This window comes from Telmatherina bonti (assembly GCF_933228915.1).
Source record: "Telmatherina bonti genome assembly, chromosome: 5".
Classification (NCBI taxonomy): domain Eukaryota; kingdom Metazoa; phylum Chordata; class Actinopteri; order Atheriniformes; family Telmatherinidae; genus Telmatherina; species Telmatherina bonti.
The window spans coordinates 25,455,936-25,470,941 of NC_136623.1; the positions used below are offsets into that span (position 1 = coordinate 25,455,936).

Sequence of the window (15,006 nt, forward strand, 5' to 3'; positions counted from 1 at the left end):
AAGAAGAGCTGATATGTATTCACGGCTGATGAAAAATGAATAAAGCACAAGTGCAGACAATAAAAAAAAAGCATCACATGAATGTTTTTAAATACATGATTTATGTGCACTGTTTGAATTAAAAACTATGCTTTATCGTTCTCAGTGACAGTACAGTAGCTGCACAAGGCATCCGAGTTTTCTACATAGAAAAGGACACTTTCCTCAGAGAGCTTCTTTCACTTGACATTATCAGTAAGTGCATGATTCTTTATTCTTACAGTGTCTCTTTCTTTCTACATCCACCAAAACATAGAAGTCTGCAAGAGTGTTTACAATGTGTAAATCATTGTTCACAGTGTGTGTGCGTGTGTGTGTATGTGTGTGTATGTGTGTGTGTGAATGGCCTTTGGAAAAGTGTCTGTGAGTGCTGGCTGTCCATTGTGACACAAATCCACCATAGAAGTTATTCTTTGATTCATTTCTTTAAAAATTCTCTTTTTTTTTAAATATTCTACAGTCATCAAAAGGCACAAAAAAATGACCTGGCAGCCTGTCATGTGACAGAGCACTCTACAGATGTGATCCATTGCAAAAAGTGATGAACGGCACAGCGGCTGCAGGATGAATAAAACTGGGATGGTTAGCTTAATATGAAGCATATACCATGTATTTATTTCTGGATTCAAATTCTGTATCGATACTAGGAATTAAGTTATTTAGCTACTTATGACAATTATTGTCTTTTTAAGGCGCAGAACATCAGGATTTTGTCATTAATGAGGCAAACATGATCTAGAAAGGTCTGAGTTAATAATTGCTCCATTCTGGGGAAAAAAAAAAGAAGGAAGCATCATGTCTGATCACACAGAAAATCCTTAGATGAATATTTCAGCTTCTTTGAAAATATGCTTGGTCTATTTCTTGCAGAAATTTGAAGTCAGAGGATGGAGCCTGTTGTTTCGTGATAAGGAAAATGGCTTGCCTGGATCTGTCTGAAGGTTCCAAGATTCATCATTCAATGCTTCTCAAATTGTCCAGCTTTTTCTTATTTTCTTCCTACGTGCAAAATCCACTCAGGTAAAGCAGCGTGCCAGATTTAAGTGATCATATTCCTGAAATGAAAACTAGGAACATTTTCAGGTCGCCATTCAAACTATTCTTAGATCACAGATTGCCACAACTCATCAAAAACAAACCGGCACAAACTTATAGTGCAATTGCTTATTGTTATTATTATGTGTGACATACAGTGTAGAATTTTGATGAAGTTTATGTTATCGTTTGCAGTATATCAATAGACAGTTGCAATTATTTACATTAAATTCACCTGCAATTATGCTCCGAGTATGCATGATTTCATCCAAATGAGCTGCTTTTAAATTGGTCTCTCTCAACATAATTACTGTGCTTAAATGAAAACAGGACAGTCTGTGCGGTCAGTCACTGTGACAGTGATCAAGATTTATCGGGACTTCTTACTTCAACGAATAACAAAACAACTACTCAATCTAAATTTTGCAAAGTGATTATTAAATGCTGAATTTGATCTGTGATTTGGAGGGTACAGAAAGAGTATATGTCAAAAGGAGCCACACAAATGAACATAATGAAAAAGGTACATATATTCCCCTGAATGTAGTTCATTACTTTTACCATCATAATTTTCACAATTTTCCCTGTCCTGTACTCTTTGTCTTGCTTTCTGACACACATATCTGGCTGCTAGCTTTTATTGTCAGAATCATTAGAAACTGACATAAGGCTGAAATGTTGTCTCAGTGAAGAGTGGTAGATAGCTGCTGAAGCAAACATCCACATTCCTTTTGCAACAATAACAAGTAAAAGAAAACTGAGACTTCAGCTAGGTGAAGCTGTGCGCACTGCACTGTCTTGTCACCTTTATAGTTATCATTGTTTACAGTCATATTGAATGTACAGCAAACCCCCATCCAGTAATAGACCACCAGCAAACAAAGCTTATCTAATTAAATAAAGACATCTTCAAACCTGTGGATATAGTATTACCTAGGAGAGTTTAAATATTTCTGAAATGATTGCATCTCTTTTTTATCTTTTACTAATCCTGTTCCCAAGGTTAAGTATGATCGGGGATGCGGGTTTGATGTTTGAGAGTTTGGTTTCATATGTTATGTGAAATACAGTTTCATATTAGTTTATCTGAGAGCAGCTATTCTTGCTCTTTTCAGAGTTAAAACAGTCCACCTACAAGCACTAGATGGATTAAACCAACAAGACAGGACCAAGCAAGCTCTTTTCCCCGGCTGCCAGTTATGTAGCACAGGTCAGCTTTTTGCTGTAGCTTTACATGTAATAAATATTTGTGTGAATACCTGTGAAATGAAAATCACTATAAAGTCTCTACGATGCATTGTTTTGTGCAATCCAAACAATTTTCAGTTTTAGTTGATTGCATTACAGTGAAAACTTATGATGTTAACTGTCAACTTCATTAATATATCTAGGAAAAATTTACAGGAATTAAAACTCAATGTATAAATTTGATATAGAAAAATCATTTAAGCAGAACGACTGAATTGGATTGCTTTAGATTAGACAATAAAGATGTTCCTGATTAGTCTTTACATTGTAAATAGGTCATCTAATTAGGACTAAGAAAAATAATGAAAGAATTTTTGAAAAACATATAAAATTCTTGCTTTGAATTTTCAATTTCTTTTGTGTTTTGAATGTCTTAGATGATTGGGATCCATTATGGGATAATTTACTAGCATGTATCTTTGTTCTTTTCATAATAATCCGTCTGCATGTAACTGTCAGATTGTTGTCAACTCATATATGGAAGTACCCTAACCACGCCAGGGTCATTATCCGCAGTCTGTTAAATGAACACTGTGACATTTTGAATTTGAATGAGCTGTCACGTTGTGGAAAATATGCCCCCGGTTTGGATGATGAATGCTGACACTGCTAACGAGACATCTCAGGGGACTTTAATCAAGACAAATGCGCAAAGTTTTTCCACAGTGTGTCAAGTGTTTGAGGAAGAAAAATGACAAGTGAAATTCAGAATGTCCTTTCTGAGCTAATGGCAAATGAATTATAGAAATGGCTAATGGAAGGCAGGTTGCCATTGCATTTTGATTGAATTAAAAATGAATTCATCTCAACCTTGCTACACGTGGCCAGCCCGTCCCATGTGACAGTAATGCCCAATCTTTTTCTGTCCGTGTGTCGATATATCTGTATATATAATTTGACTGCATCAAGTCCAGTCTGTGTTTTTCCTCTGTGGTTCTTCAGATAACATTCAAGACCCTGCAGCCCTTACAGGGGTATTTACCCCCAAAAATCCGTCAGGAGCATGATCAGTCGCAGTTGCTTTCTTCAACACAGAGTAAAGGCTACATTCACTTGGCTTAAGTTTCCATCTGAAGATGTTTGAGGTGGTTTACTGCATGCAGACTGCAGGTACATGAAGAAACAAGGTGGATTTGTTTTCAAGGGAGTTGGAATGTCCCTTTAGTGAGAGTCAGGCTACCAGACCCAGGCGGGAGATCTTAGCAGAAAGGAAGGAGTGGAGGATGAAGACGATCGGCTTCGGACACGAGTGGAGGTCCAGCTGCTGGAAGAAATGGAAAACAAATCCAGATTTAAAATATAAAACCGAAAACGTGACATTAGATGAAGAGAAAACAATGAGATGAAAAGAACTGAAAAAGCTGAAGATATAAGACGGTAAAACCCTAGTAGGTTGCAAAACATTTAGCAACATTTAGTAAAGGCTTCATTGACTCGTGGAAGGTCTTTATGCATCGACAAATTCAAGCAGCTGACTTGTTTAAAACTGGTTTAAATAATTTCCTACTCAGTTTTTTTACACAACTGGATTAGTGCGGGATCTGATATCTCAACCTACAACCCATTAAAAATCCTCTGATTTCATCATTCCTTTGATACACCCAATGCCTTAAATTCCAATGACAGAAATTTCTGCCCTAGAACATGACGGTACCTCTAGCAGGTCTCTAATTTGTTAGTTTAATTTAGTACCTGATCCACAGTCTGAAACACTGCAGAGAACTCTATTTATGAGGCTTTTGCAAACAAATTGATATTTTTTTTGTAACCTTTCACCCTTGAGCTCTGCTTGGTTCAGGGTACAGCTTATGCCCCCCCCCCACCTCCCCTCAGTTTACACTAGTTCACCTGAAGCACTTTATACATTTCTGCTTCCCTGTCTCATTTAAATCTTAACAATTAACAACAGTGAAATTTCCTAACTACATTAAAAAAGCATTTTTAAGATCTTTAACTTTGCTTAAGCATTTAAATGCTGCTTTTCCAGTTTTAAGAGGATTTTATTGTTTAAAGCTAAACTCAAAACTAAACTTTCGATCAAAATATAATGATTAGAAATAAACTAGTTTATTTCCATCATTTTTTTAAAGTCCTAAAAATGACTGTACTGTAAAACTGAAGTCTACCACATCCAACGGGAGCTGATTAAAATCATTTAAAAAAAAACAAACAAACAAAAAAAACATACTCAAAATGAACACACCAGTCAACAGTTCCTCATGTAGCAAGGATTAGGCGCAGCCAGGCACTGTATACACACACAAACATCACATCTCTATGAACACAGCTCTGTTCATTCACTAAGTCAACAGTGGCTGATTTAATCAGTATGATGACTCACATCCTGCTCCTAAAGCCAAAGGCCTGTAGGGGTATTCATCTGATAATTTCACACACAAATTTGTGTTCAGGTGGTCAAAGTTAAGTAGAAAGGGAAATTTCAAAGGCCACCTCATATCCAGCGAGCACTTTACAAGTGAAACATAAGGCGATCTACACATCGTGACTGGACCACAAATCTCAGCTAGTTAAAACGTGTTTCCTGTGTGGATATCTCACCCTGTGGATACTGTGAGTAAATTCTAAATAAGAAAAGTAAAATATCTGCCAAGTTGACACCATAGTCAAGCCTGTGAAGAAGAAAAAAAATAAGGCCCTGATGACTTTCAAACGTTGAGCTAACGAGCCACCAGCTACATCCACGGGGGCCTTGGGATTGTTTTATAAAGCCGCGTAGATGTGCTGGGATTCAGATACCACAGACACCAAAATCTGTCCTGCTCAAGTAGCCAAGAGGGGGGTTTGAGTCAAAGCTCAGAAGTTTTTTTTTTTATATATATGCCTTCAGTTTAAGCAGAGCAGTCAAACACGAGTTTTTCTGTCTGAAGTCCACAGATGCATGAGGACTGTCATTGCAGTATGGGTCACTGATGTAACACACCGTTTTAAAATGTTTAAATCCACAAAGCTTAAAGAGCCCATTTGTATGTTTTTAAAGTTACTTTCCCTTCCAGCCTGATTGAGCTACATTCCAGGAATGATGATACATAAAGGAGGAGGCTATAGGTAACAAATAAGCAACTGAAGTTAGTTCAAAACAACAACAAAAGTTGAACAAGAAGCTGAAAACTCGGCCTGTACTTTAACCGGACCTGATTACTGAAACTCTTCCCTGGCCTATGAGACAAGTGGACTGATTATGGGAACTGTTGAGTGGTGTGATCACATTAAAAGGGTAACATATGTGACAGGATGTTTTTAAAGAAAACTCAATTTTCAAATGGTCATTTCTTGCATTACCTCAAATTTACGTCTTTGTGTTATTTCAGTTTTTTCTTTTGTTTTTAACAAAGTGCTGGAAGTGACTGTTTTACTGCCTCCCTCCTACATGCCTGTAAACCTTTGTGTCTTCATCTCCTAGAAAAGTTCCTGAGGCCATGTGGAAGGCTGTAAGTCATATGTGCTTTACCACAATAAAGTAAGCCTGATGATAAATACTGTTATTTGTATGAATTACAATGAGAGCTAAAAAAACAAAACAAAAAACAAAGTAACAAAAAATATAAATAAAAAGTCCTGAAATCCAAAATCAAATGTAAACTGATCTGAGTGAGTTTTACTTTAAGTCACAAAGAAAACTTGTTAACATGTAAAAATGAACCAGTCTTTGGAGCTTCCTTCATCAGTAAACAAGTCACTGTAGCTCGTGTCATCATGCAACTCATTGACTGACTGAGGTTTGTACAAGTCAAACTCTATGACTTATATTGATGTGGTGTTAATTGATAAATCTGTGGCACTATCAGTGCTGCTGGAATAGCAGCTTGCTCCGGCAGACCTGGCTCTTAGTCGCTTTTATCTCGCATCTATCATTTTATCTCAACTACACAAAGATTCTGTTTATACTATACTGTAGCACACAAACTCTGCAGTTGTGTCACCAGACAAGTAGCAACTAGCTGCAGCAGTGGTGCAAGAGGATGCAAAAAGCACACTATAGTCTGTAGAATAAATAATATTTCTACAATCGTCTACATTGAACGCACCATGCTCAGCTGCTTCAGGTGAAAAACAGCATCATGATTAAAGCGCACGGCCTGCAGATGAATGGATCAACCCAATATATGCATTTAGCATTTTCAGATTTCCCTTAGTGTTCTCACTTCTTCTATTCAAATACAAGGATTACAAATACAAATACAAGTGTTTATATCTAAACCATCTGATTTGAAGAAGACACGGATGAACAAAACACTCAGTTATTTTGAGTTGCATTTTTCTTTCTGAACAAACCGATTTCTCATTTGGTTTTCTTTTACTAGATCATAAGCAGGGAAGACATCTGAGCTCTCTTCAGACCATTCCTTTTATCATTTTATGAGTCAAAATATAAAACTTTCCACGTACGATTTCCCCTTCCTTTCCTCCAAAGTCGAGGAGAAGCATTCGTACTCCATCATCAGAGGACATCTTTAGTTTCTCGAAGGGGTACGAGATGAGCACTTGGGGCTTGATAGAAGTGTTAACGACTCTCTGTTCTCCATCATCCCCGTCTCCTGCTATCGGGTCGGCCAGCACAGAGAAGCCCTGTTCATAGTGAATCACCAGCCGACACTCCTGACCCTTGTACAGGCAACCTGAAAGGTAAATATGAGTGTTTTACAATAAAGCTACTTATTAACAAATCATGTTTACATGCATATTTATCTCATTGATGAAGAAATAAGAATGAAGACGAAGCAATCAATTAGCCTCAGTGGATGTTTTATAAAGCCCAGAAACAGACAGAAATACATGAACTATAATAAACTGCAAGATGGGCTGGCAACCTCAGAAGTGATGTGTGCCACATGTCGGTTTGGTTGAAAAAAAAAAAAACACATTACAGGTTGCAACATTTCACTAAAACACACTCGTCTTCAAGTAGAAATCTTAGTGATAGCAAAGAGAGATATTTCTCTGATTTGCACCATTTCTCGTCACTCTCTTTGCAGCTATTTCTCCTCTCTTCACAGCAGGTGTCCGCTTGAGTATGGCCGACTATCTTTATCAGCTCCCCCGAGTGAAGCATAACTTCAATCAGCTTATCCACACACATAGCGTGAACTTGGTACATTTGGTCCAGTTTGTTGTAGATTTGACAGCACGGTGCCCTCACTTTCTCCAGCAGACAACAAAGACTTCATGCTGAAAACTTTTATTATAAGCTCATGTCTCAATGACATCTAATCTAGCAGTCAGTCTGTTTAACAAAGAGGCAACAAGCCAAAATATTTACCATCTCTCCAATGTTTGCTGAAAGCCTGGCTAAGATTCAATTCAATTCAATTCAACTTTATTTATATAGCGTCAAAACACGGCAATGCCATTTCAAGACGCTTTACAGACAGAGGGGAAAACATAATGAAGGCCAATTCATAATAGCCTATATAAGGAAACCAACAGATTGAGTTGAGTCCAACTCAATCTCCCATCCTGAGCAAGCACACTGGCAACAGTGGGAAGGAAAAAACTCCCTTTTAACAGGAAGGAAACCTCCGGCAGAACCCGGCTCAGGACAGGCAGCCATCTGCCTCTGCTGTGTGGGGGGAAGAGGACAGAAAGACAACAGACAACAGGAACTGCTACTCCCGGCCAGGGAGACCTGCTGAGACAGGAGACATACATGTTAATGATGCAACACTGTTATGGGGGGGGGGGGGGGGGGGGGGGGTAAAAGAAAGAGATAAAGAGAAAAAGAAAGAAGCTCAGTGTATCAGGAAATGTCTCTCAGCAGTCTAAACCTATAGCAGCATAACTAAGGGATGCTAACCATCCCTAGCTATAGGACTTATCAAAAAGATAAGTCTTCAGCCTAGTCTTAAAGGTGGGGAGGGTGTCTGCTTCCCTAACACTAACTGGGAGCTTATTCCATAAGAGAGGGGCCTGATAACCAAAGGCTCTGCCTCCTGCTCGGCTCTTTGAGACTCTAGGAACCACAAGTAAGCCTGCAGTCTGCGAACGAAGTACTCTGCTTGGTATATAAGGAACAATGAGGTCTTTGATATATAGTGGTGCCTGGTTGTGGAGGGCTTTATATGTAAGGAGAAGGATTTTAAATTCTATTCTAGATTCAACAGGCAGCCAATGAAGAGAGGCTAAAACTGGAGAAATATGATCTCTCATGCTGGTTCTGGTCAGGACTCTGGCTGCAGAATTCTGGATCAGCTGAAGGCTTTTCAGGGCATATTTAGGACAGCCCAGTAATAGAGAGTTACAGTAATCTAGTCTCGAAGTATTAAAGAGTGAGTTAAAGGCCTGTAACTGAAAATCAGCTTATTATGACAATGTGTCAGCTCATGATTACTTCAAACATTTTCAAACTGTTGCTCTGCGTTAAGAAAATCTAGATTTTATGACCACATTATCATAATTTTCATGCAAATAAATTAAAGACAATGTCTGTGCCCTGAATTAAGCTATACTTAGCTTTTTTTTTTTTTTTTATTCCTGACACAGTTTTATTCATTTTGGCCATTTTTTCCTGTTGTTTGGTTTGCTTGATGTTACTAATAATTTCACCACCTTGATACATAATCAAGATTTCCACAAAATGGCATGGGGTCATTTATAATGACTATTTCCATGGGGAGGCAGCAAAGGCTGGTATTATAACATTATTCCACCACTTATTTTAAGACAGGCCTCTTAAACTATGCTTTGCAGCCACTACATAAAATACACAGAGTTGTAAAGGTGTCTCCCTCTCCTCACTCTGTGTTCTATTCACTCTATTGCTGATTTAGCCAACATTAATGATCTTGCATCTGTTCTCTGAACGGGGCACAGTACAGCAGGCACAATCTTGCTGATGCTTGGGGTCTAAGAGAGTTGCCTGAAAAGCTTGACTGCACAACTGAGGTGCACACTCATAATAAATATCCAGTATAACATCTCATTCACACTGAGTACATCCCAATCATGCTGAAAAATGAGCCTCATGATGTGTAACATTATGCTAAAGAACAATATGGCAGGACAGACGTCTCCCTAATGACATAAATGGAGTAGTAAATAGAGTGAAGACTGCAGGTCTTTGCTTCGCTCTGGACTGAATTTTAGACCTGAAACTTTACTCTTCTACCTGAGAACTTTGTTCTGTGGGGAAAGCAGGGTTTCCCACCAGAATACGCTTACAGAGAAGAGGGCTTTTCAGTCTGCAACAAAGGCCCTTTTTTCTGTATAATGGTGAGCTGAAGAGATACAAGGAGGGAAGGGGGGGGGGGTGACTGAATGTATCAGGAAAGCATAAGGACAGCAAGACAGGAGGGAGACACTGCCTGTGATAAGACAACAAGTGTAAATGCTAAAAGGTTACTGTGGGATGGAAGTTTTTCCACTGTCATTTATCTTAAACCTGAAAGTCATTAAGAGCGGAAAAAGTACTTCATATTCCAAAGCTGCGTACAACTTCAAGTGTCACAGCAGGTCAATAGATTAATTTTCCACAGCCGCTTGGGTAATTTGCTTTTTAAAGTCCTCCAAGTCATTAAGCTGTTTACCTGTTCACTAAGAAGACCTAATTGACCTCAAATGCAATTACATAAGTTTTACAGCTGCTTCTTTGAAAACATGTTAATGAGAAGTTGGAGATGGAGAGCTTGGATTCCTGGCTTAAAACGGCCACCTTTGAAACGAATGTTTGTTTCAAACCTTTAAGACAGCAGATAAGGAAACAGTCTTGGAACAACGTTCATTTAAAACAGGCAAAAAAATAATTACTACACACAAATGAAACAGTTTTTTTCTCTCATAGATCAAACAAGCTCAGGAGGCCTGATGGCTCAGTTTTGTCACTTTAGATGTGGCAAGACTTGTAATTTCCTCCTGCTTCCTTTTTTTTTTTTTTTTTTTTTTTTTTTTTTAACAAAATGGAGTGGCAAACAGGAAGGTGGCTTTGACTCATGTAGAACATAATGTATCAATTTACTCAAAAATATGGTTAATATTAAAAAAAAAAAAAAAAAAGAAAAAAAAGTGATTTTAATTCATTTTCTTATCAAGTGGGCTCATCCTTCAGTGAAAAGCATGCAGGCAACCCAAAAGAGGGAGAAATGATCTGCAGTAGCCTCCATACATGCAAGGTTCGAACCATTACACCATCCATACAAGTGCTTTATACAGCTAATTGCTAAAAGTATCGGTTTGACCTCTGAAATGTTAAAGTCACCTTTGACATAATCACAGAAATTACAGCAGGCAAAGTGCTAGTGAAATTTGATTTCAGAGCTGAACAAATTACTTTCCCCTTTTAAAATCCCAGAAGAATGGCCGCCTGCCCGGTGAGTGACTGAGAGTTAATCTATCTTCAGAGGAAATCTTCATCATTCGCTCTGACAGTGAATAAAGCATCACAGTTTAGGGTGTTACACAGATAAGAGCCTGACAAGGTCAGTGTAATGACTCCTCAAGTGGCAACTGCTGAAAAACGAGTGAATGCACTTTGTATGCAGCATCATGCTCCTTCTCAGGGAAGTGAAAATTACTTTCCTATTTCCATATCAGGAAACTGAAGAATCCATTCATACTTTGGAGTAAGAATGATTTATAAAAGTAAAATCTTTGAATTATTTTAAATATGTGTTGGCCTTCATCACTGACTTGCAATTAAAATTACGATTACTGTGTTAAATTAAAGCTGCTATTGAATATTGCATTGTAGATTTAATTCTACATAGTGCTGTTCTACATATTGGTAATGTTGCTCTGACATTTGGTCACAACTGAAGTTAAATTTAATGTTATAAAAACCACTTAGTGGTGTGTCTTCTCTGGGATGGTGATGGGGTCCTGCCTAAGTAAGGGAGTTCCAGTAATTCATGTAGAGAAGAACTGAATGGGAGATTGACATCAGTTGACTGCATCAGTCTTTGGTGGTTAAGAAGGAGGTGAGCCAAAAGGCAAAGCTCTCAATTTATTGACCAAAAGCCAGAGAATGTAAATACAAATTTCCTCCACATAGTGCCTGCGGGGCTGTCTCTTAGTGATAGGGTGAGAAGCTCTGTCAACCAGGAGCGACTCAGAGTAGAGTCCCTGCTCCTCCGCAACATTACGTGCAGATGAGGTGGCTCAGGTATCTGGTCAGGATGGCCTCTAAAAGTCTCCCTGGTGAAGCGTTCTGGGCATGTCCCACTGATATGAGCCCCCAGGGAAGACCCAGGACATGCTGAGGTGACATCTCTCGGCTGACCTGGGAATATCTTGGGATCATCCTGGGCAATCTGGCAAATATGGTTGGGGAAAGGGAAGCCTGCTTAGGCAGCTGCCCCCTTGACCTGACCTAATCCTGGACAAGCAGCAAGAAAATAAATGGTATACATTTTTAGGGAAGATGAGAAATGAGTGAAATGTCTTAATTGCTGCTGTATTAATTCCTTATTTTGTTAAAAAAAAAAAAAAAAAAAAAAAAAAAAAAAATATATATATATATATATATATATATATATATATATATACATATATATATATATATATATATATATATATATATATATATACATATATATATATATATATATACACACACATATATATATATACATACACATATATATATACAAAATCTAAAAAAAAAAGCAGTTCCCTCGAATATTATTTATATAACAATTTAGCCAGCAACCTCAAAGAGTCTGGCATTCCATGGAATTTCATGGTATTTATTAAAAGACTTGATAAAGACTGTGGTAAACACCTTCGTAACCATATTTTTTCCAAGAAAGACCCTTTGCTGGATCAAAAAGATCTTTGTCTTTCTTTTTGTGTGTGTGTGTGTGTGTGTGTGTGTATGTGTATTTGCAGGTATGATTCCTAGATGCAAACATGAATTAATCATGCATTCAATCATTATTTAGACGAAATTACATCAGTCCATTTTCTGCCACTTATCTGGAGTCAGGTCACGGGGGCAGCAATCTAAGCAGGGTACACTAAATTAAATAAATAAGTATGGTTATTTAAGATGATCAATACCTTGTCTGTAAACGAGTCACAATCAACTCTATTCACCTGCAGCTTTGTGAGACAAACAGAAATGTTTTGTTTGATTGAGTTGGATGAGTCATAGTTGCAGCAGTACTTGATGGATGCAAACAGCACTACAGCTCGAAGAAACTGCTGAGTGCTACAGGCTGAGCATCATACAGACAGACATGGGAAAATAAGAGCAGCTCTACAATGATCTCCAGAGTAGTAAGAGATTACTGCAAGTAATTACAGTATGTTCCCAGAAAGATGTCTGATAATTTATGTGAACACTTCTTAAACTGCGGCACGAATAATTAATATTATCCAATAATTAATAGCAATGAATGTTTGGCTCTCATCTGCAGTTTTCTTTGATCAAAAACTGGCCCTGACAAAAGGTAGTGATTCATGATGAGTGTCGCTGTCACCACACTCGGCCCAAATCAGAATTTTCTTCGGACCTTCAGGCTATATTTGTTCCATGCAATATGTAACTCATCTAATCCTGTAACTAAGCCATAAGTACTAGAACCAGTCCATATAAGGCTGAAATGTGGCAGCTTTCTAAGATGAGACTACTTGCCATATCAAAAAAAAAAAAAAAAGAGTTAGCTTTAGTTTCAGTTTGTTCTAGCTGAGGTAAAGGAAGTTTGCGACCCTGCACATGTTGACAGAAGATTTATGCTCGTCTGACCACCAATGGGAGAAAAAGAGGCACCCACAAAGCAAAAGGAAGATGGAGGAAGTTGTCAAATACACCAATATGCTCTGGGGAAATGCTTTCCTGGAGAAGAAAAAGAGAAACTTCTGTGTCGCTGTGTTTCTGTTAAGCAGCTGATCAACTTCATCTGTTCAGCTTGCAGCAGACAGACTGCATTTTGTCATGGAGTTAAAGCAGAAATCCACAACATCTAAAATTCCATTATAAAATTTGTAGCATTTCTATCTAAATCAAACTTGGTAAATGTGGATGAAGTGCTTGATGCTAACGTATACCTGTATATAACGTATGAGAGGGTGCAGAGGTGCTTGAAGAAAGTTTCACAGGAGTTTAGTGATAAATGATGCAGAAGCTACACTGACAACAAGGACATTAAGCCAAGGTTGTGTATCATCTCCTGCTAGATACATGCTGTCTCATAGATATAGGAGAAGAATTTGAGGTGAAACTTAACTTGGCACATGGAAAGAGAAATAGGACCCAGGGGAGCAGAACAGTTCCCAAGACATTTTGTTCTTGAAGAAACAGGGAGGCCAAGTTGGGAGGTGGTGGTGGGGGGGGGGGTTATTATGTCGGAATCCCCTAAACGACTAATATTCAGTGCCAAACACCAGACACATGCATACTGGTGAAGCATTTCTTTCTATAAGTAGCAAGTGCTTTGTCAACATCAGCCATATGGTTGTCATATTATATCACAACCCTGTTCTTCTTCAGTGGATGTGGAAGCCTGCTTTCATGTATACAGCACAAACTGCTTTTTGCAAGGGAGTCAGGGTTGTTAGACATAATGAATTGCTTACCACTGCAGGCTCTCACATCCTTCTGAATGCACTCAGTTGAAGCATATCAACACTTGTCTGAGGAAGCATCATAGAATCCAACACACTGACCTGTACAACTCTCTGCTGTCCGTGTTACTGAATGGTTGTGCTACTGGACTTACTTGTTGTGACTTCTTTGATCATCTCAGCTGATGCGTGACATCCGTTGACTATGTGTCTAGTCCACAGGGACAGATCCTTGGTGGTCTCAGCCCTGAAAAGATGAGTTTCGATGCCGAGTCTTGTGCCAGTTCGAGTGGCAAAGAAAAGTTCTGTGCCAGAGCTGGGCGACCCCCGGTCAGGGCCGGAGTGGACCAATCTATGAAACCACACACACACACACACACACACACACACACACACACACACACACACACACACACACACACACACACACACACACACACACACACATAAAATGTCGCTTAGGGTCATTTTCAAACACAAGAGTTTAACAATAGATGACAGAATTCAGTTTCCATATATGCTTTGTGCAATAAACATAATGTTTTGCTCTTTGTGAAATCCATTCACAAGGGAGCCTACCGTGTTGCTAAAAGCGGGAACGTGTGTGCAGGACTCTGCCAGGCCTCCTTGCAGCGAGGCAAACTGTCATACAGCAACAGGTCCTTCTCCGTCACCACCACCAGCACTGGCTTCCAGCACTGCTTCTCACTCTCTGTCTACAGCACAAACAAATAAATATAAGAAGCGTGAGCAGTTGCTCCCATTCACCCATCTGCTGGGTAATGAAGGACTGTGGAATCTAAATGAAAATGAGAGACAATTAAAACAGCAGAATGCTTCATGTTAGTTCAGTTCTGCTCAGTTACTTTCTTAATGGATTATTTCACTGGTTTGTGAAATGCGAAATGTTCTCAGAGCTGCATCATTTAGTGCTCTTTTGTTTTTCTGTGCATCTTTTGGTTGTGAAATTGTTTCTATTACTCAGTTTAATATGAAGGGAGACAATCAGCTAAAAAAAAAAAAAAAACCCTTGTGCAATAATGAGAGTTTTGTATCTCCGCGTGAGCTTGTGTAATATTCAATAAAATTCATTTTTGCTATGTACTACATAAATAATTCATTTCGAGTGAAAAAGTGATTGCTGAAATTTTTAATATAATGTCAATAGGA

At 38.5% G+C, this 15,006-nt stretch overlaps 1 protein-coding gene across 1 annotated transcript in view; it reads right to left on the minus strand.

The window, feature by feature from the left end:
• Window positions 1-3,493: 3,493 nt before the first annotated feature.
• The window catches only part of sntb1 (syntrophin, basic 1), a gene marked incomplete at its 3' end in the record, with an annotated part of 33,873 nt that continues 22,360 nt past the window's right edge, over window positions 3,494-15,006 (minus strand). The window contains exons 5-8 of the mRNA XM_079240010.1: window positions 14,416-14,552; window positions 13,992-14,188; window positions 6,730-6,959; window positions 3,494-3,586 (exon numbers count right to left, since the gene is read on the minus strand). Coding sequence (XP_079096136.1) covers window positions 3,494-3,586; window positions 6,730-6,959; window positions 13,992-14,188; window positions 14,416-14,552 — 657 coding nt within the window. The remainder of the gene's footprint in view (window positions 3,587-6,729; window positions 6,960-13,991; window positions 14,189-14,415; window positions 14,553-15,006) is intronic.